We start from the raw sequence: 27812 nt of genomic DNA on the forward strand, positions 1-27812 counted from the left end.
AACATTAGTAATTTAACTGTTAACAAATTAAAAAAAGAATCAGCTTAATGTGACAGTCAGAAAAAAGTTATAAATTTTTTTCGAAACTACCCATTTTGTGTAAGTTGGACCACTTTGAGCGTGTAAGTTGGGCCTCAGCCAGACAGAGAACGCTTTCTGCCTAGTACATTTCTTTGATGTACGGGGAAATGTGATCGTTTAAAGAGTCTTTTGGTTTTAATTATTAATAGTTCTAAGTTCTTACAAAATGGACGGGCTAACTTATTGCCCGTCCATTTTTTAACGAACTAAATTGATTTTGACTTACTAAAATTGATTAAAATAACATAAATAAATATTTTCTGAAAGTTCGGAGTACTTTTGGTGTGAGTTTTATTGACTTTTAAAAGTGACATCGAAGAAAATTTAAAAAGCATTAATTTTGTTGCACAGTGTTTTTCCAGCTAAGACAAATTAAAATTGATTAAATTTATTTAAATTAACTGCTTCTATTTACTTTATTTACTTTTAAAAGTTGTTTGACATACAGACCACTTTTTAAGAATGTCGTTTTTTGGCACTTTTAAAAAAAATAATTTTTTTCTTTTTCCCTAGGGAAAAAAATATAATTTTGTTTATTTTGAAGCTAAAAGCATATCATTTTATTAGTACCTAATGCGCGAAGATTCATGAGCGAATGTCAAAATGACAGTATAAAAAGAAAATGTGTAAATAAAACATGAATAAAAACAAAAGTTTAATTTAAGATTTAATTTTTAGAATTAGTTTTCCATCACAGAAGTTGTGAAAATTTTAGAATTTTCACCATCCGGTGGACATTCTATCTGAAGACAGGACCATCTGAAAATTAAAATAAAAATTGTTAATTTATCTGTTGTTGAGCTTAAACAAATAAGGCTTAGTACCAGGGAACGAAAATAACTGTTATTGTAAATTTTTCATACAAAAAAATCACGCACTTAGAAGGGTCCTAAAAATTTTTTAAATACACCACAATTTTTATTAGCCATTGTAGTTTACAAATCCGTAATGATTTTTATTTTTTGATTTTTATAATAAAACTCAAAAAATAACTGTTATTTTTTGATTTTTATGAATAACAGTTATTCCCTTGACATTTTTGAAAAAATGAAATAATTAAAAAAAACATGATACCCGTGCTTTTTTATAACTTACTAAAAATTTGTTAAAAAAGGCAACCGCGCATATTTTATACCTATATTTTTTTTAAATTTTGTTTACCCACAAAATCGCCATAAATCAAGTTTGAGTTTTATTTTTGATCACGACGAATAACTGTTATTTGTCAACTTTTATTATAAAACTCAAAAAATAACAGTTATTCTTTGAGTTTTACTTTACAAATCAGAAAATAACTGTTAAAGTGTGATTTTTAAAATAAAACTTATAACAGTTACGTTCCCTGCTTAGTACTCAACCCAACAAAAAGTCGTCCAAAACAAAAAACTTCATATGAAAAACAACGTCAAAAAATTTTGTTTCATATGAAGTTTTTGTTTTGGACGACTTTTTGTTGGGTTGAGTACTAGCCCTTAATTGAAGAAAAAAATTAAATTAGCAAAAATTTTAAATCGTGTCCAATTAGTGAATTCGGTAATACTCTAGTGTACGGTCCTAACCCCCGAATTTCGCGGAAAAATTATCCTCAACGGACAGCGAATTCTTAAGAATTTACATGAAGAAATAAAGTCTGTCATGGTATTCTTGTAATCTAATTTACAAGTTGCGTGTTTTGCTATATTAATACAGTTGGCTTGCTATAAAAAACATATTCGATTTTTATACATTGCACACTGGGCCAGAAAGTTAATTTTTTGGCCAAAAATCTGTAATTTCTTTCCTAGGACAGTTAGAAGGATGCAGTTTTTTGCGTTTTTTTCTTAAAAGATTGAACTTTCCAACGAACTAAAAGTAAAATTTCTTGGAATTTTATATGATATAGATAATCCAGACCAAAGTCGGAAAATTTTACGTACTTTTCGGTTTTTTATTTTTAAAAAAATTACTAGAAGACGCACTTCTTCCATTTTCGAAAACAATAAAGTATAAGATAAAACAAACTAAAAAAAATTAACATCACTAAAAAATATTATGTCATTTAAGATTTATGAACCGTTAAAAAGTGCAACTTTCGGAGGCTCCCACATCAACGTTTATCAAACAATCGATTTTAAAAAAATTTCTATTTTTTTGTTCTTGTTACCTTTTAAGTTTATATAATCAAATTATGTAAAAAAAATTGTTTAAAAATATTGTTTTTTGATTTCTTTAATGTTAATTTGACACATTCTGAAGTCATCACAAAAGTATGCTACATTTTTAATTGCATAGTCCTGATTAAATAGATAGATATAGGTTTGGAAAATACCATAATCGATTAGTGTACGTAAAAAGTAGATTTTAGATGTTAGTCACACTAAAATCAAATTTTTGAGCGCAAAATGTTCACCAAAACCTGAAGAAATAAAGTATGGCATACTCTTGGGCTCTCTTAGCTAAGCTCTTCAAAATAGCTCGACTTCGAGTTAAGCCTTCAATTAAAACTTAAATTACCGAAAACTAAGGCAAAACCGCATCGAGTCTGTGGGCTACGCTTTTAGTAAATTCATCAACGAATTTTTTTTTGAAGGAATGAACTAATTTGGGGATGGCACTCGAAGGCACTCGAAAAGCAAAGTACTCATTTGCTGAAAAAAAGCGTAAAAATTAACAATTACATTTATTTTAGCAAACAAGTAAGACATACGCTATATTATATATATATTTTTTACTTGTTGAAAATAATCCCTTCTGCAAGTTTCGGAAAGAAGTCGAACAGCAACATCAGCATCTTTGACTTCTAAATTTTTTTTCATTTCCATCAATATTTTATGAATTTTTCACTTTGAAAATATGGTAAAAGAAAACTACTTGCCCGAATCCTTTGAAACTTTGGCATAAATTAGTTTAATGTATTATAAAAAGGATCCCAAACTCAATTTGGTCATTTTCTTAAAAAAGAAAAACGTATTTTTGGCCAAAAATCTGATCGGCTGCCCCAGTGTGCATTGTCAAAATAACAGGCGTTTTGAAAAATTCGACAAAAATGTGTAATTATTTTTTATAGCCAGTTTCAACAGCCGCGAACTAAATATCTTCGGTGGACAGCGATTCCTTTAGAATTAATTTGACCATAGTAGAGGTGGAGAACTATCGATGGCACTATCGCCACTATCGATGGTTTGGCACTATCGAGCCGCCATCGATGGCAGCAGACACCTTCGATAGTGCGCTTCTTACATTCCACATTGGGATAAATTGTCTTTTTTGAAATAACCTCCAATTTTAAAGGTATGGATTTCAATTTTTTTTACATAGTAGTGAGACTATAGTGAAATTTTAGTTTTCATTATTTTTAGATTTTGACCGCGCTTAAATGAACAGCACCCGCCCGCAAAGGTAACTTTAACGATCTCAATAAAATTTCGGCTTTTGCTTTTTTTGATTTTGACCACTCCCAGTCAGCCACCCCAATCACACATATAAAATAAATTTACGATATAACACGACATTTTCACTAATCATCTGTGTTTAATTTAAAATTAAAATTTGGTTCGAACTCGAAATTTAGGTCATCAATAACGTCTTCAACAGGGGGTGGCTCCAAAAGCAGAATTGCATCTTTTGGTATCTTTGCATCTTCCAGCAGTTCGCCCCTTTTAATGTCGAGTTGCTCCGAATCTTTTTAAATATTACGGAATGGCGGAAGTATGCGCAAAACTTATTAACTCCATTTAATAATATATACAATTAAACATATTACCACATTTGCACTTTTTGTAATCCCGCGTACGCTCCACGAAACACAAATATTTATAGGTTAACTTCTACAAAAAACATGGTTCAATAAAAAAATTAAATACACCACGAAGCAAGAGCATTTCCAATTTAAGTCCTCTAAGCAATATTATACCAACCTTGACGACTATTTTCCATAATTCAACCGAAAGAAATGCGCGATATTTGGTAAAGAAAAATTTATTAAACTTTTGACACGCTTCGTAGAGAAATTAAGGAACACCCAACTAGAGCCCTGCATGAATCATTCAATTTTTGTTTTATCATAGTATGCCATGAAATTTATGATTTGTTTAATTCAATTCCATGTGAAATAAATTGAATGTTGTTCTAATTCATTTCGAATTGAATGAATCGAATGAATTATTTTATAAATTTTCTGAATTTTACAGATTTTTTTGTGATTACTTTTGAGAACAAAAAGTGGAAAATTTTTAACAAATCAATGTTAACTGCATAGTAAATAAATTTCAGGCAGATTTAATCACAAAATTATGGCCCTTTCTTCTTCAAAATAAATTGTCGTTTGAATTATTTCGGAATTCATGCCATTCATTCATTCAATTCTATTAAACTCAAAATTAAAATTCATTCAATTCTATTAAACTCAAAATTCTAATTAATTCATTCATATAAAAGAAAAAATTCAAAATAATTCATTGAATCCATTCATGCAGGGCTCTACACCCAACTAAGTTCGAACAGCTGACTTTGGAGAGTTGCCAAACAGGCCACAAAGAGGTCACAAAAATATTTTTAAAATAAAAGAAGATTTAGCAAGGCGGGCCAAATAATATTGAGCAGGCGAGCCCTGCTCAAAGAAAAAAGGTTAACATTCTTTTGTTTTTGAATCGCAACTCTTGGCTGAAATAAAGCAAACTTTATTGTATTCGTTTTATACTTTTATTTTTAAATCGTAACTTAGTTAAAATAAAGCATAATTTTATTATATTTGCTTAAACAAATTTTGTTGTTGGTCTTTACTATCGAGCCACTATCGATGGCACTATCGACACAATCGATGGTTTAAAATAAACTATCGTATACTATCGATGTCGCCCACTATCGATAGTTCTAGACCATAGAGGACCAATATATACATTTTTAAGGCAAATCCAAAGAAATCGCGGTCCAACGAGGATCATTACCGTTTGTGGGCTTGGCCGTCATGCAAGCCAATGACAATGATTTCATGTACATCTCAGCAATAGGAGACGGCATAGCGACTTAATTCCGCCCAGTATATTTGATCCGCGAACTTATGTTGTTTTTATACCCGTTACTCGTAGAGTAAAAGGGTAACTTGTATTCGTGCAAAAGTATGTAACAGCTAGAAGGAAGCATTTCCGACCCTATAAAGTATATATATATTCTTGATCAGGGTCACTAGCCGAGTTGATATAGCCATGTCCGTCTGTCCGTCAGTCTGTCCGTCTGTCTGTCCGTCTGTCTGTCCGTCTGTCTGTCCGTATGAACCCTGAGATCTCGGAAACTATAAAAGCTAGAAGATTGACATTTTTCATGCAGATTCTAGGAGTTTCTACGCAGCGCAAGTTTGTTTCAAAAGGGTGCCACGCCCCCTCTAACGCCCACAATCGCTTATATACGATTTTAAAAATTTCAATATTTTGGAAAAGTAAAAATGCAGTTTTGTGGTGTTTATCAATACCTATCGAAATGTAGAAGAACTTTTTTAAATCGGTCCATTCGTTAAAAAGTTACGGCGGATCAAAGTTTTTATCTCCATCTCCTTCGCATTCTCTTTAGCTGAGTAACGGGTATCTGATAGTCGGGACACCCGACTATAGCGTTCTCTCTTGTTAAATATCTCAAACGAATCTCAAGTGCTGCATAACTTAAAAATCGGAGCTTAATTAGAAAATTATTTTTTAAAAATAAACGGTAAGAGTTAAAAAAAAAACCGATCCTTATATTTCAATCCTCTATCGAACAAAAAAGTTTCGATTGATTCTGAGATTTGACCCAAATTGGCCTGCCACGTTTCACGTGGAATTACCCAAAACTCAAAGATAATGATTATTGTTGATTTTTTTTTTCGCTCAGAAATAAAACTTTTCTGTGCCGATTTTCTTCGTATTTTTTTGCATAGTCCCATGAAACGATTGCAGACGTACCACCTCTGGAAAAAAAGCTTGAACTTTGCTTCTGAATCACGTTAAATGGTAGTATTATTGTTATCAGTAAAGGAGATACTTCCAGCCTTTGTTCATGTTGATCGCCTACAAGAACTAATTAAGGTGCCCATTTCTTCAATACAAAGTGGAACCACATTAAACAATGTAGCATAGTCAGTCCGCATTATCTAAGGAAGCGTTTCCTCTTCTTCTTAAGAATTCGCGATTATTGAAGAATCGATTAAAATATCAAACGAACTATAAGAATATAGCTAAGTAGGGAAAGTATCCACACAATCAGCTCCTCTTCCTCGCGGTTTTTATGTGATTTTTGAAATAAAACTCATAATGATCACGGTCCCTGGTTTTTTCAGTAGACAAACCGTTACTCAGGTAAAGGGAGTGCAAGGGAGATGGAGATAGAAAATTTTGATCACGCATAACTTTTAAACGAATGGTCCGATTTGAAAAATTTCTTCTACAATTCGATAGGTATTGATAAACACAGTAAAACTACATTTTTATTTTTCCGAAATATTCAAATTTTTAAAATCGTATATAAGGAATTGTGGGCATTAGAGGGGGCGTGGCACCTTCTTGAAACAAACTTGCGCTGCGTAAGAACTCCAAGAATCTTCATGCCAAATACCAATTTTTCATAAATGAACAGCATTACAACGCAGTATACGTTTTTTAAATTGTATGTTGAATTTTCTTTAGTCCGTCTACATTTTGCATTACAAGTTTGCATTACAAGTATAATGAATTCGTAATGGAGACCCGAAGGTGATTTGGCCCTAGCATACTTTTCGCATTACTAGTATTGCAGATTGTGTCCCGACCACATTACAAGGCGGCCAAGCCTATGCCTATGGCAAAGTAGTTTGAAATGAAATCGTTAACGAACAAAAAAACGAATTCATGGGAGCTTTGATTACAACTTCATTGACGAAAAACAACAATCGTAATCGATTACCTTTTTTTACACTTGTAATGCATTTTTTCTCATGTTCGCCGCTTGGTGAGCGAGTGAACAAGTGATCGAATGAACAAGTGAGCAAACTGAGTGAGTTGACTTATTAAAATAAAAGAACAAGTGAGCATGTTTACCCAAATGAACACTTTTTACCCAACACTAATATATAATGTGGTCTCGTCATCTCTGCTAATCAAAAATAGAAGCTTATTCTATTTGCTTGTGTAAGAATACGACTTTTAAACCGAAATCAATATGGCTGCACACACCTCTCAAACCTTAGACTGCGAGTCCGCTGCAGCGCACAGATGTCGACTTTCCAAGTTAAATTAACCGATCGAGAAGAAGTCATATTACATGTTCATATTTCCAGGTCAAAAAAATGGACCACTGGTAGTACAGGCAGAGGAAAAAGAAGAACGTCTGCGATCTGCTGCAGCGGACGCTATAACACCAGCTTCAATTCCATAAAAAAAAGAAATAATGAAATAATAAACGAGAGAGGAATACTAGAAGTTTCACTTCTGTCGTGCGTAGGCTGGACACACCCCTTTTTATACCCGTTACTCGTAGAGTAAAAGGGTATATTAGATTCGTGCAAAAGTATGTAACAGGTAGAAGGAAGCGTTTCCGACCCTATAAACTATATATATTCTTGATCAGGATCACTAGCCGAGTCGATCTAGCCATGTCCGTCTGTCCGTCTGTCCGTCTGTCTGTCCGTCTGTCTGTCCGTATGAACGCTGAGATCTCGGAAACTATAAAATCCAGAAGATTGACATTTTGCATGCAGATTCTAGGAGTTCCTACGCAGCGCAAGTTTGTTTCAAAAGGGTGCCACGCCCCCTCTAACGCCCACAATCGCTTATATACGATTTTAAAAATTTCAATATTTCGGAAAAGTAAAAATGCGGTTTTATTGTGTTTATCAATACCTATCGAAATGTAGAAGAAAGTTTTTAAATCGGACCATTCGTTAAAAAGTTACGGCGGATCAAAGTTTAACCCACGAGTTAAGCCAATTATCTCCATCTCCTTCGCTCTCCCTTTAGCTGAGTAACGGGTATCTGATAGTCGGGGCACCCGACTATAGCGTTCTCTCTTGTTTTTCTCTAAGGTGAGTTGTAAATGTAAATTTCTATCGCCTTTCGTCCAGAAGTGATAGGGTCTTCCCACAGAGCTCCATCCACCATCTACCATCCGTTCAACGGATGGTCCGTAAGGTTTTGCCTTTCCGAAAATTTCCCAGTTAGTCCGCCATCCAATTTTGACGGACTTCGACGGGCTCTTTTATGCGATAGTTAGGCGATGTTTTGTCGGTGCAATTCTGAATTCTTCCTCTTGACTGTGAAAATTGGAACGATGACAGCGAGAACAAATCAAATGGCGGGAAAATATTAAATAATGCTTAGGCTCATTGTTTTTTGGGTTTGTTTTTAATTATTTGTAGTTTGTTATGAGCGGAAAAGCGTTCGCAAGCAGGTTGCTATGTGTGGGCCAAAATGTAAGCTGTTGTGCGTACGAAAACATCAATGTTTGCAGCAAAGTGTCAAAATATGTTCTGCACTTCGTAAATATAGGTAATATTAATTTAAAGCAGGGATCGTAATTATTATGATTTTTAAAATAAAAATTAGAAAATAATAATTATCTGTTGATTTTTATTAAAAAAAAATTGAAAAATAAGTTTTATTTTCAATTTATATAATACAAATTTAAGAATAAGACTTATTTTCAATTTTTATTATAAAAATAAGTAAGTCTTATTCTCCAATTTTTATTATATAAATTAAAAATAAGTCTTATTCTTCAATTTTTATTATATAAATTGAAAGTAAGTCTTATTCTCCAATTTTTATTATAAAAATTGAAAATAAAAATTGAATGCAAATATCTTTTAAACCAATGGGAATATGGGCCAAAATCTAAAAACAGGATTGATCTTCGAGTCAATACCTTTCATATGAGCTATGAATGGAGAATTAGACTTATTTTCAATTTATATAGGGGAGAGGTCTGTAGGTTGAGACACCTTTTGTTTTTAGTCTCCCATTTGGACATTCGCTTTTGAAACTTCACGTATTAGGTACCGATCGAAAGCTTAGTCTTTTAGCTGTAAAATAAAGCAAAAAAAAAAATGTTTTCCCTTGGGAAAACTAAAAAATAATTTTTTTTTGAAAAGTGCCAAAAAATTACAATTTGAAAAAGAGGTCTGTAGGTTGAGACACTTTTTAAAGTCAATAATACTCACACAAAAAGTACTCCAAACTATAAGGAACTATTTATTTATGTTAATTTAATCAATTTTACCTCGTCCTAAATCATTTCCCATCCATTTTTTAAGATCTTAGACCAAATAACAATTAAAATCAAAAGGCTCTTTGAACATTCACTTTTCCCCTAATATCAAAGAAATGTACTAGGCAGAAAGCGACCTCTGTTGGCCTCAGGCCTTTTTGTATGAAAAACGGGTGTCTCAACTTACACGCTCAAAGTGTCTCAACTTACACAAAATATGATGTTTCGGGAAAAAATTAATAACTTTTGTTCTGACTGTCACATTAAGCTGATTCTTTTTTTAATATACTAGTGTTTTAAATCTCTTACCAAGTTAATTTAAGGACGTTATTAATTTTAAATGGAATTTTGAAAAAAGTAGACAAAAACTTTTTTGGTGCAAAATGGTACACGACTCTCACAGCTTAAATCTGGCTAGAGCCTGGCTTATAATTTTTTCCCCAAAAGTTTTGTCACTAAAAAGAACTACAAAAAAAAAATAAAAAAAAATTTTTTAGAGGAAAAGTTTTGAGAAAATTGAGTGTCTCAACTTACAGACTGGCTCAACCTACAGACCTCTCCCCTAATAACAAGAAAGGAAGCTACTTTCGGCCAGCCGAAGCTTATATACCCTTGTAGATAAAGTAATGCTCACTCGGTGCAGTTCCTACAAAGTTACAATGAATTTTCTTATATTTGTTTGAATATTCCTATTCCGATCCGGCTCGCTCCGACATATGTACTACCTGCAATAGAAAGAAGACTTTCGGGAAAGTTTCATCGCGATGGCTTTAAAACTGAGAGACTAGTTCGCATAGAAACGGACAGACGGACATGGCTAGATAGACTCGGCTATTGGTGCTGATCAAGAATATATATACTTTATGTGGTCGGAAACGTCTCCTTCACTGCGTTGCAAACATCTGACTGAAATTATAATACCCTCTACAAGGGTATAAAAATTGGAGAATAACACTTATTTTTAATTTATATAATAAAAATTGAAGAATAAGACTTATTTTCAATTTTTATTATAAAAATTGAAGAATAAGACTTATTTTCAATTTTTAATTTAAAAATTGAAAAATAAGACTTATTTTTAATTTATAAAATAAAAATTGAAAAAAAAAAGGTTTATCACATTTTCTTATTTGCCGAACCATACTAAGTAAGTGTTTTTTTTCCCTTATTTTTTGGACGCTATTTTGACTATCAATTTTTATACCCTTGCAGAGGGTATTATGATTTCAGTCAGAAGTTTGCAACGCAGTGAAGGAGACGTTTCCGACCCCATAAAGTATATATATTCTTGATCAGCATCACAAGACGAGTCGATCTAGCCATGTCCGTCTGTCCGTCCGTCTGTCTGTTTCTACGCAAACTAGTCTCTCAGTTTTTGAGCTATCGGGACGAAACTTTCGCAAAAGTCTTCTTTCTATTGCAGGTAGTATATATGTCGGAGCCGACCGGATCGGACAACTATATCTTATAGCTCCCATAGGAAGGATCGATAAAAAAAACTTTAAAAAATTCTAGCTTCGGTGTTTTTTAAAATATTACCTTCTACTTTTGGAGATGTTATTTTTTAAATATTTCTGAATTTCGAATTAATTATTTAAAAAATCAGACGACTATATCATATAGCTGCCATAGGAACGATCGGAAAATAAATGAGAAATATTAGAAAATTGAACATTTTTGCGATTTGTTAATTAATAGGAATGATCTGCAAGGGTATATAAGCTTCGGCTGGCCGAAGCTAGCTTCCTTTCTTGTTCATATTAATATTGGTAGTAAGAGCGGAGTGTGGGGTACGGGAGGTTAGGCATACTCGTTGTAGGATATGTTATAAACGTTCAGATATGTTTTTAAACTATTTTCTTAATCTATTTATTGTATTATTCTACAATAAAATTAGGAGAACGCAATTTTACGACAGTTTTCCCAAGTTGAAATTCCCCTTCGTTAATGTTGAGCTGAGCAACAGCTTATTCAGTCAGCTGTTATTGGATGGTAGATGGTGGATGGAGTTCTGTGGGAACACGCGTTTCACATTCGTCAAAAATCCCAACCGTTTCAAGCAAATGGTCTCTATGGGAAGAGGCTATGACTTCTTAGTAGGGATGTCAAAAATATATTAAAATAATAATATATCGATATATTTTGAAAAAAATATTTATATTGTGGTATTTTTTTTAAGCCAAATATCAAAATATCGATAGTTTATTTTTCGATATTATTTCATATTTGCACATAGTTCTCGTGTGTTATAAAGAAGAACTCAAGATGTACATGAGCATGCCTCACACCGACTGGGGCAGCGATCCCGTGGAATTCTGGTACTCCCAGAAAGACAATTTACCAAATCTTTCGAGTGTGGATCTAAGCTACCTAATTACTCCGGGTAGCTCAGTGTCGTCAGAGCGGTTAGCGTCGGCTATTAAGTGCGTTGTTTGCGACACACGCAGCCGCATGACCGACCGCCACATAACCGAAAGAGTATTTTTAAAATCCATATGAAAAGACTTATGGAACTCATAAAATAAGAAATGTAACAAAATGTATTTTATTGTTTATACTTTTCTAGTGCTTCAACTTAAATTTTATGGCAAAATTCTTGTTTCCTTGTTGTTAGCTAAATTGTTGTTGTTTTTAAATTCGACTGAAAAACAAGAAAGGAAGTTAACTTCGGCCAGCCGAAGTTTATATACCCTTGCAGGTATGCCTACTTAAAATGTTTTTACATTGTCAAAAATCAAAACGCCGACTTTCTACAAAGTTACAATAGTTTTTCTATTATTTTTTTGGATTATTCCTATGGGAGCCATAAGATATAGTGGTCCGATCCGGCTCGTTCCGAAATATGTACTACCTGCAATAGAAAGAAGACTTTTGGGAAAGTTTCATCGCGATAGCTTTAACGGACAGACGGACATGGCTAGATGGACTCTGCTATTGATGCTGATCAAGACAATATATACTCTATGTGGTCGGAAACGTCTCCTTCACTGCGTTGCAAACATCTGACTGAAATTATAATACCCTCTGCTAGGGTATAAAAAATATCAAAAATATCTGATATATCGATGTTTTTTTGGCGATATATTAAGGGGTTATATACCTTTTTTTAAAAAAAAAAAACGAAATTTTTTTTTTGCTGAATCCTAAAGTATATCCCCTAGAGAACATCTTCCCAAATTTTCATACAGATCCGAATAATAGTTCGATAGGAAAACAGCCTTTTGACGCGCTCGACTTCAATAGTTGCAACGTCAACGTAAAACTTTGAATGCGTTTATCTCAAAGTCGTGTTTTTCCAAAAGTGCCTTCGCTGTGACCACGATTGCGCAAAAACTATTTGATCGATCTTCTTCAATTTTTTTTAAAATTATTCGTAATGATTGTGCCGAGTTCGTGAACGATTCAGTTTTTATGCGCCAATTTTAATTTCGCAGATCAGAATTTTTAAATAAAATTTTTAGAACTTGAAAAATCAACTTTTTGGAAAAATTGTTACTGTATGCAGAAAAAAGGAAATATTCTTAAAAGTAATCGTTCACGAACTGAAAATAATACTATACTAACTAAAAATTTTTGGTTTTTTGATATCAGTTGACCTGCTGGACTTCCATCGTGGTCACCGCAAGCCGCTATAAAAAAAAAAGGGTTCCGAAAGAATTGCCATAACTTCGTAAATTATTTATATTTTTTCAAGAACAAAGGCTTGTTGTTTCGATAAGAACATGTACTATCAATAAATAATAACTTCACTGTCATAAAATAATTGCTACACACCAAAAAAAAAATCCAAAGTTCCCTCAATTTTTTCGCTCAAAAAAGGTATATAACCCCTTAAATATCATATTGATATTTTTCTTAAGAAAAATATATCATCGATAGGATATTTTAAAAATATTTGACATCCCTACTTCTTAGTAACTTCTGGAAGATAGAAACACGACATAACACATTTTACAAAAACAAAATATACATCTATCGCGATGAAGTCACTTCTTAGTCACTCAGTGTTCCCAGATCAGGGGTTTTCCCCTAGATTTAGGGGTTTTTAGGAGGGAGAAATTTTTAGGGGGAAAATTTAGGGTTCTTTTCCGGAAATTTTATTACCCAAATGTTTAGAAAAAACACCAAAACATTGTGACTTCCTAAAACATTTCAAAATTGTCAAAAAATTAATACTTCACACGACTTTCCTTTCGAGTACACAGATTTTTACAATCTTAACATTTCTACAACGTCATATTTCTAATTTATTGTATATGTTATTGATTTTTTGAATTTAAGGGGAAAACTGAATTTTTTAGGGGCAAATTTCGACTGTTTGAGATTTTTCAGGGGGAAAGCTGAATTTTCATCTGGCAACACTGTAGTCACTTCTGAACGGAAGAAATACGATAGAACGATCGTGGACAACTTCTAAGGCACTTCTAGACGATAGAAAACATATCCCGAAAACAAAAAGGGTTCGAATCGCGAAGAAGTAAATTCTGAGGCACTTCTAGACGATAGAGTGGCGATAGAACACATTTGACACTTTGTATTTTGAATTCAAGAGTCAGTTCGTTTCGAGATTTCATTGTGTTCAGTGCGATTTATTTAGAATTTCTGTCTTTGTGATGAAATGCGGAGTGAACATGTTATTTCTTAAATATTATATACCGCGTACGGTGGAATATAAAGAAACTTCAACATTTATTTACATCAAAAAAAAAGTGGTCGAAGAAAACTATGTTTAAGCGTGTCATGCGAAAGCAAAAGGAAATAACTTGGCGTGAAACTCTGGGCAAACCAAAAACTTAACTATACTCCACTTATTTGATTATAAAAGCTATGTAAATACCTTCTCCGATTATTATAGACAATTTTATACACTTTCATAGACGGAAGACGGAACTAAAATTAAATAAAACAATATAACACCATTTCCTACAAGCTTAGGGACTGTGCTCATATGCCGCAATACTTTTCTATTTATATAGGGAAGTGTAGGGTAAGGTGACGAACGGTTCGATTTTTTTACCCTTGTAGAGGGTATTATAATTTCAGTCAGATGTTTGCAACGCAGTGAAGGAGACGTTTCCGACCACATAAAGTATATATATTCTTGATCAGCACCAATAGCCGAATCTATCTAGCCATGTCCGTCTGTCTGTCTGTCCGTTTCTATGCGAACTAGTCTCTCAGTTTTAAAGCCATCGCGATGAAACTTTCCCGAAAGTCTTCTTTCTATTGCAGGTAGTACATATGTCGGAGAGAGCCGGATCGGACCACTATATCTTAAGGCTCCCGTAGGAATATTCAAACAAATATAAGAAAATTCATTGTAACTTTGTAGGAAGTAGGCGTTTTGATTCTTGACTACTTAAAAACAAAATTTAAATAAATAGAAACGCTGAATCTGGAATCCCTGGAACTGCACCGAGTAAGCATTCTTTAATCTACAAGGGTATATAAGCTTCGGCTAGCCGAAGGTAGCTTCCCTTCTTGTTTAATGTAATTTTTACAAAAATCAATTTTTTTAAAAGTGTAAAAGCAAAAAGTTGCTTACATCCATTGAGCATATTTCTGTGAAAGTACGATTGGAAATTCCAACGCAGCTAAATCCTACAGCGTTTGGCACTTTTTTTGCACTTTTAAAAATTGTAGGGTAATGTGACGAACGATTTGTTTTTTAATGCAACTTTACCAAAAATCATTATTTTTTAAAAGTGTAAAAGCAGAAAGTTGCCTACATCTACTGAGCATATTTTTGTAAAAGTATGATTCGAAAATCCATCGAAGTTAAATCCCACAGCTTTTGTCGTGAGCAGGGATCGCAAGTAAGAATTACTTTTTTAAAAAAATTGACAAATAAGTCTTATTTTTCAATTTTTATTATAAAAGTTGACAAATAACTCTTATGCTTCAATTTTTATTATAAAAATCAACAAATATTTGTCAACTTTTATAATAAAAATTGAATTGAAATAACTCTTGAACTGTGGGGTACATTGGTTTAAAATTAATATATGTATAATCTACGCTTTAATACCTTTCTGTTGATATGCCATATGTCCCATATGTTTTGATGATGTAAAAAATATTATTATTATAAAAAATATGTTGGGGACATATGGCATATCAACAGAAAGGTATTAAAGCGTAGATTATACATATATAAATTTTAAACCAATGTACCCCACAGTTCAAGAGTTATTTAAATTCAATCTTTATTTTATTATAAAAGTTGACAAATAACTCTTATGCTTCAATTTTTATTATAAAAATCAACAAAATTGAAGCATAAGAGTTATTTGTCAACTTTTATAATAAAAATTGAAAAATAAGACTTATTTATCATTTTTTTTAAAAAAGTAATTCTTACGTGCGATCCCTGGTCGTGAGCCATCCTATCCAACTGACGGCACGACTAAAATCAATACAAAACTACAATAAAACTGCAGCATTTAATGTTATCAGGTAATATTAGAGTTTTTTAAAATATTTGTCACCATATCATATAAAAGGTCGTCACGATGCCCTACAAGGTACACTTGGAGCAAAAACGGTGTCACTCTCAAACGGCGCCAACAAAAAAAACGCCAAGTACCAAAAACTGTTGATTAAGATCTCATTTGTATAAGCATATATTTATCTGATTGTATTATTCAATCATCTTCGCTCTGGCACTGCTGAAACACAAATAAATTGAATAGGTTTGCTAGTTTGTGCACCACCTTTTTAGAAAAAATTACCACACAAACAAATTACGGGACTTCTTAATAATATTACTGTAGAAACATTGTTGACACGATAAGAGGAGACGACTACATTTATTTGGAATTTTTAACGTGACGTCATATGTGAGATTCGACGAGTTCGTCACATTACCCTACTCGTCAAATTACCTTACACTCCCCTACAAAATTAAAAAATGTGTTGAAAGAATAAAAATGAGTACAACATACATATTTTTCTTTAAACCATTTTGAATTGGGAAAGGGTCTTCGGCGACAGTTGCACGATATCTCATTCGGATCACCGAAGTCTCCCTAATCGGGAAGAAACGTTTCACTATGGCGGCAAGTCACTTCTGGAAGTGACTTCTAGAAGTTACTTAGAAGTGATTTCGGGAAGTGTCGCCGTAGTGGAACATTTTTTCCTGACTTCGGCGATCCGAATGCGATATCGCGATCGTTTTTATCTTCTAGAAGTCACTAAATAGTGACTTCCTCGATAGAAAATGCTTGCAAAGTAAATCCATCTAACCAGTTATAATTGAAAAAATCGCAAAGTTAGTTGATTTTTTGCTGTTAACAACCCTGCCCCCTCCTTAACATAACATAACAAAATTAGATACAGTGGCTCGCAGCTTATTTCGTGCAGAGCTTAAATAAAACTTATAAGTCGTATTACTCATAAAGTAAAATAGATATTAAATAAATTTCTTTGCAGCTTTATTCAGTGTTATACTAATTTAAATTAAACCATTTTATTATTTTTTTTATTCTGTTAGGTAATACTTAAATCGAACAAATTTCAATAAAAGTAGCTTTTTACAAGTCGCAGCTTATTTCGTGTACGCAACAAAATCCTTAAAATATATGTTAAAACTTTTATGAAAAATGTTGTGGGGCTTTTGTTATGTTTGGTAATATCTTCAAAACATATTATCACCAGAAAAAGCGAATATCTTTGGATAATTTAGTATATTACGTAATTAACGTGCTTAAAATTGTATTTTATTGAAAAAAAATCCTTAAAAATAAAATAAGAATCAGGTTATTCTTGACAGTCAACAATTTTATTCTTTAATTAAAATTATATAATTGGGAAACTAAATTTATCACGAAAGATGCATTTTTTATATCCCAGGAATGCAAAAACCGAATATTTACTGTGGTTCGGTGCCCTGGTAAAACTTAAAACTAATTTTTTTGCCTAGTTTTATAAATTTTTTGATAATTTTTTTTATTTAATGTGGAAGATAAATGTTTAAATCATTCATCATTAAAGGAAAAAAAATTCTTCCACCCTCAGTAACCTCAGAACATGCCCAACCTATATCAGTGCTGACACTTTGCTTAGCCTTAGTTTTTAGGTGGGTGTGGTAAGAATCAGAACTCCGTTGAAAGCACATAAAATGCGTTTAATAGTAACTATAATTAGTCAGTGAGCACTCTAATAAATAAAAAAAATGATTCCAAATGAAAATGGGACGAATGACGTGCTTTATAGCCTATTTAAATATGCTTAGATTGTTCTTAAATGTGATAAGTAGCATATTTCAACTTGATTGGTCAATAAGTGTAAGATCTCGCTTTAGGACGCGAATGGTTTCCACATAACATTGTTAGACCATTCTTTTCTGATCAAGACTAGCTAATTTTAGGTACCGTATATGTAAATTTTTTTAACTTTTTGGATAATTTTCTTCGGCTCTACTTTCCTTAGAGTTATAAAGAATGCATTTTGGGACCATTCACACCACTCAATTTACTCATATGAAGCTTTGGATTACATATTTTGAAAATCTAAGTCGTAAATCAACAGATTCTGTGATTTGTTAAATAATTTAACAAGTTTTTTTGATGTTTTGGCCATTAAATTTTCAAAAGTTGAGTAATTTTTTAAATTTCTTTATAATTTTTTTTTTAACTGTATTTAAATCCTTCGAACGTTTAAAATACTTTATTTATAATGTTCAAAACAATGTAGAAGTAGAAAAACCTTCTAAAAATAAACAACTTACGAATAAAACGAACATAAAGTTGTTGCACGAAATAAGCTGCAGCATCAAAAAAGTCGATATTTTCAGTTTATGCTTAATTTTAAATGTTCTTTTAAAAAATTGTTAAGCGTAGATTACGATATAATATCTTAGAATTCTACCAAATAAGACTGCGTTTATATTTTGTTGATACCTTTAATAGTTTATCGGATAGACAACTTTTAAATTAAAATATGTCTCTGCACGAAATAAGCTGCGAGCCACTGTATATTAAATTACATTACATTACATATGTTTTTTATGTGGTCCGAAACGTCACCTTCATTGCATTGCAAACTTCTGACTAGCACAATATGTGTACTACTCTCTGCAAAGGTATAACACTTTTTTTTAAACAGATTTTTTTCAAAAAGCCTCTGTAACCACTAATTCAACCTTAGTCTTATCACTTTAACTGACACTCGAAAAAACCAGCTTTAAAAAAGCAAATAAATAATAAAATAAGTACTTACGGTTAAACCTGGCAGAGGTGAATTCCAGAATAATATTCTCAACAAACAAACTAATACAACGACCACACATAGTATTATAAGAATACGCTTACGTGTCGGAACCATTTCAACGATTTACTAGCTTTTAAATGATGTGGAGTTTTCATAAAATAAAACCGTAGCAGCCTAAAAATAAAGTCATTAAAGAATAATTAAGCCATTAGTAAAGGAAATTGCGAAACTCCAATCATATACATTTGTATTTAAACCATACATGCCTCTTGGCGCACGAATGTTCGAAATTTGTTTAATGTTCAGAAATTCTTTAATCCTATTAACAGTTTAAATGCTTCTTTCTGGGACCGGTATGTATTCAATTTAAAAATGAAGTTGAAGCTCTGAAATTTTCGTTTGTTTTTGTTCTTTTGCTTTCAGCTTGACCACACAGAAAACGATAAAAAATACCATCTACCAAGAAAAAAATTACCATTCCAGTTTCAAGAAACGTCATTTATAGGGTCTTCCCACAGAGCTCCATCCACTATCTACCATCCGTTGAACGGATGGTCCGTAAGGTTTTGCCGTTCCGAAAATTTCCCAGTTAGTCCACCATCCAATTTTGACGGACTTTGACGGGCTCTTTTAAGCGATAGTTTTCTCGGTGCAACTCTGAATTCTTCCTCTTGACTGTGAAAATTGGAACGATGACAGCGAGAACAAATCAAATCGATGGCGGGAAAAAATGAAATAATGCTTCAGCTCATTGTTTTTTGGGTTTGTTTTTAATTATTTGTAGTTTGTTATGAGCGGAAAAGCGTTCGCAAGCAGGTTGCTACGTGTGGGCCAAAATGTAAGCTGTTGTGCGTACGAAAACCTCAATGTTTGCAGCAAAGTGTCAAAATATGTTCTGCACTTCGAAAATATAACTAATATTAATTAAAAGTGTGCTTTGTACTCCTATAAAGTTCTTAAGTTGCTATGAATTACCAAAAACAGCACAAATTTGGTTTTGTTTACAAATTTTTCATATTAATATTGGCTAGGCAGAGGCGTTGTAAGAGCGGAGTGTTGGGTACGGGAGGTTAGGCCCCCCAGTCAGCAATGTGCATGCGTACTCGTTGTAGGACATGTTAAAAACGTTCAGATATGTTTTTAAACTATTTTCTTAATCTATTTATTGTATTAAAAGCAATACCCGAAGCGACGTTGTCCGCTACTATTAGCAAAGCATTTATTGCAGATTTTTACATATATTCAAATTCAAATTAATATGAGAGTAAAATCCCGCGGAACCTTAGATAAACAGTAAACCCACCTAAAACGCACTAATATTCTAATCCTTCAAACTATAACATACCTTACCTTAACACCGCATTAACCCTAATATTACCTCACCTTATTCCCACCTTAACTCCACCGTTCTGGTAGCCTAATTATATAGTTTTGGTTAGCTAAGCGGATTCAGAGAAAAACTCTTACTCTTTTCACCGTTTATTTTGAACAGATCTAACCCCCAAAAACCTTAAAAACATAAAAAAGAATATATAAAAAATAACACACAAATACCTATGAAAGGCTACGGCCAAAATGCTTTACGCGAAAAACAGATCCGCTCGCTGGATCGGTAGGTAAACAAAACAGAAGTGCCCCAATGTCGGCTGGGTTAAATATTTCCGGAAATAAGGAAAATTAAAAAAAAAACAAAGCTCCAACTCCTTTTGGGTAAAAACTGTGTGTGTAATTTTAAAAAAGACTTTTTCCAACAATTTTCTTTGTGCGCCCCCCGTCTTTAGAATAGCATCCATTAGGTGATCCGTTATTTTATCCTACTTTAATCATCACATGTCGATTTATCTATGTGTGTGTGTGTCATTTCGTTTCTCACATGCAAATGTTACGACTGAAAGTTTTTCCCTGCTTTCCCCTTGAAAAACAACCCAAATTTTTTTTTTAAATTTAAAACACACTTTGACTTAGAATCGCATCCATTAGATAATCCGTTCTGGTATCCGAAAAGTACAATTTTGATCAAGTGTTTCCTAACCGGAAAAAAAACATTGACCGCCTCTCTTTCGCTTCAAATGACTCTCTCTCTACTCACTACTCTCTCGCTCTGCTTCTGTTGAAGTTCGTAAGTGCTGCGAACTGCCGAAGCATAAAAAAAAACAACGTGCTGCCAAAAAGGCCCCCGCAACCCCCGTAATCTTACAAAAAAATCATATAAAATAAACCGAGGGACCAAAAAAAAAAAAACAAGAGAGAACGCTATAGTCGGGTTGGTGTCCCGACTATCTAATACCCGTCACACAGCTAAAGGGAGTGCGAACGCTGTACTCGGGTTGGTGTCCCGACTACCTAATAATTGTAACTCAGCTAAAGGGAGTGCGAGGGAGATAGATATATAAACACTTTTGATTGCGTATAACTTTTTAATGAATGGTCCGATTTCAAAAATGTCTTCTACATTTCGATAGGTATAAATAGACACAACAAAATTGCATTTATACTTCTCAGAAATCTTTTAAGATGTGGGCGCAGGACTCATTTAAAATCGTTAGTGGGCGATTTTGGGCGTTAGAGGGGGCGAGGCGCTCGGTTGAAATAAACTTGCGTTGCGTAGGAGGCCCAAGAATATGTGTGGGGTATCTCAACCTTCTAGCTTTTGTAGTTTCCGAGATCTCAGCGTTAATACGGACAGACAGACAGACGGAAGTCAGAAGGACACTTTTTCGACCCTATAAAGTATATATAGTCTTGATCAGCATCACTAGACGAGTCGATCTAGCCATGTCGGTCTGTCCATCTGTGTGTCTGTCCATCCGTCTCTCAGTTTTAAAGCTATCGGGCTAAAACTTTCCCAAAAATATTCTTTATTTTGCAGGTAGTATAGAAGTCGGAACGAGCCGGATCGGACAACTATATTTTATAGCTCTCATAGGAATAATAAAAGACTTTAAATAAATTATATCTTGGTTGTTTTTGAACATAGAACTTCCTAATTTTGGAAATACTTCCTAATACTCGCACCATGTGCGAGCGCGCTCAGAGCGAAGAGAGGAAAGAAGTGGACAAGTGGACGTTCGTCAGCGGTGAAGAAAATAACGGTAGATGTACGATTTTCGTGACGGTCATGAATTGGTTTTACTCCGTCCACGAAAATGCATAACGCGCCTAAAGTAGTTTCACTTCAACAAGAGAGATCGCTATAGTCGGGTGGGTGTCCCGACTATCTAATACCCGTCACTCAGCTAAAGGGAGTGCGAGGGAGATGGATATATAACATTTTGATTGCGCATATTTTTTTTATACATGGTCCATTTTGAAAAATGTCTTCTACATTTCGATAGGTATACATATACACAACAAAATTGCATTTATACTTCTCGAAAATCTTTAAAGGTGTGGGCGTTCGGCAACAAAACAAAAAACGGAGACGGGAACTCTTAAGAAACCCACAGAAACGCTGAGCACTGGTTCCATCACTCGCACCGGCACGGTCCAGAAAAGGCCGCATCCCAAATTTGGGGATGTCGAGTGGCAGAAAGCCGGCCGCCGATACGTCCGCCTCAGCACTAAAGGCATCGGAAGGCACAGCCAAGGCGCTCGGGCCACCCACTGCACATTGGGCCAGCGAGCCGATTTTTCGAAGAAAATTTAAAATGTTTCATAGAAATTAAACCTTTTTTAATAATAAAATTTCAATAGTATATACTTTGACTAAAATGAATCAAAAAGATTAATTGTTTTGATGCATCCCTGAAATTTTGGCAGCCTTTCAAAGTCAGATGTTTGATTGCATGCGTGCGAAACTAAAAAGCGCGGTAAATATTTTGTTTACTTACGAGCGAATTACTAAAGTACTAAAATTATGGAAAAGAAAGCCAAAGGTATGTAGAATATTTGTATTAAAAAAGTCTTTGTTCATGTTTGGTAATGTGATCTTTGTGTGCGTTTATTGATGTTGTCCAAAAGTAGAAAAAAGCTAACCTGCTAACCCGTCTGTTGTAGATTATAACAAATTTGATGCCAACTTGTGCCAAAAAGTAACCATGTGTCTCTCGCTAGACGAAGCATAAGGGCAGCGGAGGCTGCTTTACACTGGCGGAGGTTTATCTGCACGACCGCTAGAGACATCGAGCAGATTCGCCTCTATCACCTTCACGGCAGCTTCCAGGTCATCTTCGTGGTCCGCACTCATGGAGTCGGTACCAGCATTACCCAGCTTGCTGAAGCCCTGGAGAAGAGATGCATCGGATACTACCGACTCGCAGTCTTCGTTCTCTTCGACCCCAGGCTCGTCCTTCTGTTTGTTGTCCGACTTATACACCCGGATACGCACCAAGCTACAACCGAAGTTGAGCTCTCCGTGCATAGCCTCAATGGGTGTGGCTGAGTCCTTATTCAGGATTAGCAGGACCTGACGCAATGGGCCCTGCGTCTCCGAGCCACCTTCCAGTCGGAGGACGGCAGGCTTCGGTTGCATCTCTGCAGCATAGAGAGGTTCTTCTCCGACTCCTTAATGGAGGCCAGTCAACCGCGACTAGCTGGGCACCCGGGTAGACCTCACCCAGTCTACATACGGCTTCTTTCAGTAGCTCTGCCGACCTAGCCCCTTCGCACACTATCACCTCAACGCTACCCACTTCCACTGGTTCCTCGGTATTCTTCCTTCTGTGTCGCCTTGGTCCAGGACTCCTAGAAGGATATTGTCCTTGGCCATTTCTGCGAATCTTTTATTCGTCGCGACTGGCACGTGCTTGCGAATTTTATTCGATGCATTTTGAGCCGCAATTTCCTGGGAGCGATTCCGTTTAGGATTTTTAGGGTCCTCCATCGGTCTCTTCAGTACGAAATTGGGAAACACCGACTTAGCCCAGTCCAGTTTCTTAAGCCACTCCGCTGAGGTGGTGATGTTGCTTCTCGCCTGTCTTTGGCCGCGGCAGATTTCCTCTCCTCGTACCTGTCCATCCCGGCCTTGCTTGCGGCAGACCTTCCCTTCACCCCTACACCCGACTGAGCTGCAGATGCGCTTGTAGTCACAGACCCACAGATGATGATGACTGCCACCCAAAAAAAAGGTGTCGCATTTCCATTTGACTATTTGAATTCCCTTTACAAAAGTTAGATCAAGGATTGACCCCTCTTCCGAGTCAATGTGTCTTCTGAACGTGGGACACCTGGAGTTTACCAGTTTGTATCCAGCGTCTAGCATTGGATGCGCTAAAAAGAAGCCTTTCCTACTGTTTACGCGATCCAAAAGGTCACTGGATCGTGCCTTAAAGTCGGCAGATACGATGACATTCTCAAAAGAATCCAGTTTATCTATCAGATTGTTATAATTAAGATAGATAGAGTTATCTGAGGCTCTAAATATTTAATTTTTAAAAGCTGTGGCTACCATTCCGTAGCCATCTTCTCTGTGTTTTTTTAAAAGTTGAGAGTTGACTATTTTTCTAAAAGAAAAATCGTGTGAAAAACCTTCTTGTAGTAAAGGTACGCTAACTTTTTGTCATTTAGAAAAAAATCAAAATAATTTTTATTGTTTTTCATTGATTGTATATTGTGCTGTAGTATTTTTAAAGTTATTTAGACTTTTCCAGTGATTGTATTTTTATTGTATCTACCGACTTTTTCCTTCCCATACAATTTTTCTTTGTATTTTCGGTTGTATTGTCACTGTCCTGTGTGGGGATTGACATCTCTGAATTTATGTTGCCAGCTCTGAATGCTCGAAAAACCTGTTTTCACTTACTTCTGAAACTGTTGTTCGCAAATAAGGCAAGTGGTGGACTGTTTATAATCGTAATCACGCGTATTTTCAATGGCTTCATTTATTTTTAGGGATGAGCATACATACCATGCAGTTACCGAAGTCAGCCCGAGCGCTTAAATAGCGCCGGCAGAACCTCGGCAGAATCGACTCTCTTACCAACCCCCTCTCTCTAAATCTCTCTCTCTCTACGACATTTAGGTGGTGAAATAGCAGTGAATAAGCGCCTAAAAATGGTGAGGAACAGGTGATGAATTTTCGTCAAAATGATCACTAGGCCAACAGTGTCGCCGACGGAGCCGATTCTCTCTCTCAATCTCTCTCAAATCTCTCTCAAGACAAATTAGGCAAGCGCCTAAGGCAAGCGTGACAAAGGAAAGAGAACAACAAGAGAGATTGAAATTGCATATGTTGTTTTTTTCGCTCAGTGCTCTTTTTCTATTTCTCAAAGGTAGGCGCCATTTTTCCACGGTTTTCAATGGCGTTTTAACTGTGATACGTTGTTTTGAGCTCAAACCAAAGTGCTATTAATCAAGAATAAATTTTTAGGTAAGTAATTTTCAAGGATATTAAAACTTTGTCTTGTCAAAATTAATATGTCTCATTTTTAAAATATTTATGTATGTTATATTTTTAATGTTTTTAGGTTAAGCTGATATTACAAGGTGCATAAACAATATAATTTCAGATGAGATCATTTTGTTTAACAGCCCCGAAGGATCTTATTCCTGCCCTGCTAAGTTTTTATCATTCTTGTTTCATCATATAATATTAAAAAACAAGAAGAGAAGCTACCTTCGGCCAGCCGAAGCTTATATACCCTTGTAGATTAAAGAATGCTTACTCGGTGCAGTTCCAGGGATTCCTGATTCAGCGTTTCTATTTATTTAAATTTTGTCTTTAAGTAGTCAAGAATCAAAACGCCTACATCCTACAAAGTTACAATGAATTGAATATTCCTATGGGAGCCTTAAGATATAGTGGTCCGATCCGGCTCGCTCCGACATATGTACTTCCTGCAATAGAAAAAAGACTTTCGGAAGAGTTTCATCGCGATAGCTTTAAAACTGAGAGACTAGTTCGCATAGAAACGGACAGACGGACATGGCTAGATAGATTCGGCTATTGGTGCTGATCAAGAATATATATACTTTATGTGGTCGGAAACGTCTCCTTCACTGCGTTGCAAACATCTGACTGAAATTATAATACCCTCTACAAGGGATAAATATATCTTTTCCAAATTCAGATCACATTGATCAGGTTGAGCCTACAGAGCCTCCGGAGAAGACTCGGATTTGCGTGAAAAATTTCCATGCGCGAAAAGGCGGCTCACCAAGACTCCCGAAGCTGAGAATGAGCCGAAGACCCCCACAAGTCACCGTAGTTGGTAAAAATCTCTTTTTTTAATGTAAAAATATGAAAATATAAAAAAAAATTATGTAGGTAAATTATATGAAAAGAAATAAAGCTAATGATAAAGGCGATAAAATTCAAAATAATTTTGATAAAAATAAGCGCTGAATAGGTGATGAAAATTGGTGATGAACAGGTGATGAAAATGCGATGAAGGCGCCGAAAAGGCGCTGAATTTAGTGAATTAGGCGATGAAAAATGGTGATGAACAGGTGATGAATAAGCGCCGGTTTCTGGCAGCTATGAACCCCTACGACATACCCATGCTAAAATCATCGCTATTTTTCAGATTGAGCGCTTGGTGCTCAATTTTTGGCAGTGATTCACTGCTAAAAAGGTGATGAATAGAACTGCAGGGTAGTTAAAGCCTACTTATCTTACGATATATCGATACAAAGCAATAAAGGTACTTCCTATTCTTTTGCGGGAAATATTGAATGAAATATAACAACCAAAGTTTGCACTGCATTAATTCTGAAACATACCGGCCCCCTGAACGACGCGTTTAGTTAAGGGGAAATACTGCGATCTTGGTAATAGGGCGATTGTAGATTCCATGTGCTGTCCTGACGGTGACCACTCTGACCTTTGAGTCCTGTCCTGAGTGTACTTCCTGGATGCGCCTAAGTATCCATTTCGATGTTTTAGTCCCTCAAGACGGCATGACACAACCAATGCATTTTTTTTGCACAGAAGGCCAAGATAATTAAGCTATAATATTAAATGTGTTTTAACAGTTCAAAAGCTACATTTAGTTCTCGACGAAATTTTTTCTGTATGCCACAATTCAAAGGGAATAAGATACACGATTTTTTATATAATACACAGTGATATAATGTGCATTTCTGCGTTAGTGATTTTTAACTTCGCGCCTAATTTCGGAAAAAAGATAATTATTTCTAAAAAAGTACTGTCTGGGGAAATTTCGCCACCCTATGCTTAGGGTAAATTCGCACCTATTTAAATACATATTTTTTTACTAGCTGTACCCGGCGCGACTTCGTTCGCTTAAAATTAGTTTTGAGTAGATTACTTTAAAACCTCTGTGTAAACAACATTTTTTGAAGATCCTTCAGGAGCGAGAATATTAAGGCTACTGGCAGAGCTAACTCTAGAGCATGCGACATAAAATTGTCCATGAGAGAAGCAATCTTCTCTAAGATCTAGTCCAGCCAGCTTCAAAGTCTGCCCCTGCGATTTATTTATAGTTATTGCAAAGCAAACTTTTAGAGAGAATTGTAGCCTTTTAAACTGAAACGGCAGACTGGATGGTATTAATGGGATCCTGGGTATAAACACTGTTTTCCCCTTCGCGCATCCCGTAAATAATGTTGCTTCGATTATATTCTTATGAAGACCTTTTATCTGCAATCGTGTCCCATTGCATAACTTTAGGGGACTTAAATTTCTCAATAACATTACGGGTGCTACAATCCTAAGAGACAGATTATGCTGAGGAATTCCTGGAGAATTCAAAGAATTTAAAAATTCAACAGGGTAATGAACAGCATTATCAGCATCAGGAACAGAGTCGACCGATTTATAGAAGAAGAACCATCAAATGAGTTTAGCAATAAATTATTAATAGTGGTTGCTCTTTCATTTTTCGTTGTCAAAATGGCGCGCTCAGATAGCCAATCTAAGCTTTTACTTGATATGTTAGAAATGTCAGGAAATATTTTAGATGTAAGATCTTGAACGTTTTTGACTACATTTCCTAAGCGTGATGTTATAACTATTTTTCCATCAACTGTTGGATGGACGCCATTCCCAATTTTTAAAAGAGTTTCGGCAAAAATTCCTGCAGAACTGTCTCCTTTTAAGTGCACTCGCATATTTTTCGTGAGCGCTAGTTTTTTTATCTGTGGCCATACAAATTAAGATTTTAAACAGGCCTTTATTTCGTCAGCTCTTGCACCTCGTGGCACAACAGGAAGGGTTTGTCGAAAGTCTCCAGCTAGCAGGACTGTAATACCACCCATCAACATAGTATTCTCATTAATATCTTGCAGGGTTCTATTTATGGCTTCAAGCCCACTTTTATGTGACATGGTGCACTCATCCCAAACAATAAACTTACAATCTTTAAACACCGCAGTCATATTACATTGCTTTGAAATAGAGCAATGAGGTGTTTCTAAATTAACTAAATCCAAAGGAA

At 34.8% G+C, this 27812-nt stretch overlaps 1 protein-coding gene across 2 annotated transcripts in view; it reads right to left on the reverse strand.

The window, feature by feature from the left end:
• Nucleotides 1-18914, reverse strand: part of LOC138912712 (gamma-interferon-inducible lysosomal thiol reductase) — a 130320-nt gene extending 111406 nt beyond the window's left edge. For both annotated transcript variants that reach the window (XR_011418263.1, XM_070213969.1), the window contains exons 1-2: nucleotides 18744-18914; nucleotides 18487-18651 (exon numbers count right to left, since the gene is read on the reverse strand). Coding sequence is in view for 1 of the 2 variants with exons in the window: in XM_070213969.1 (XP_070070070.1) it covers nucleotides 18487-18591 (105 nt within the window). In the remaining variant the exon portion in view is untranslated. The remainder of the gene's footprint in view (nucleotides 1-18486; nucleotides 18652-18743) is intronic.
• Between the last annotated feature and the right edge of the window lie 8898 nt (nucleotides 18915-27812).

Source organism: Drosophila takahashii, chromosome 2L, assembly GCF_030179915.1.
Source record: "Drosophila takahashii strain IR98-3 E-12201 chromosome 2L, DtakHiC1v2, whole genome shotgun sequence".
Classification (NCBI taxonomy): domain Eukaryota; kingdom Metazoa; phylum Arthropoda; class Insecta; order Diptera; family Drosophilidae; genus Drosophila; species Drosophila takahashii.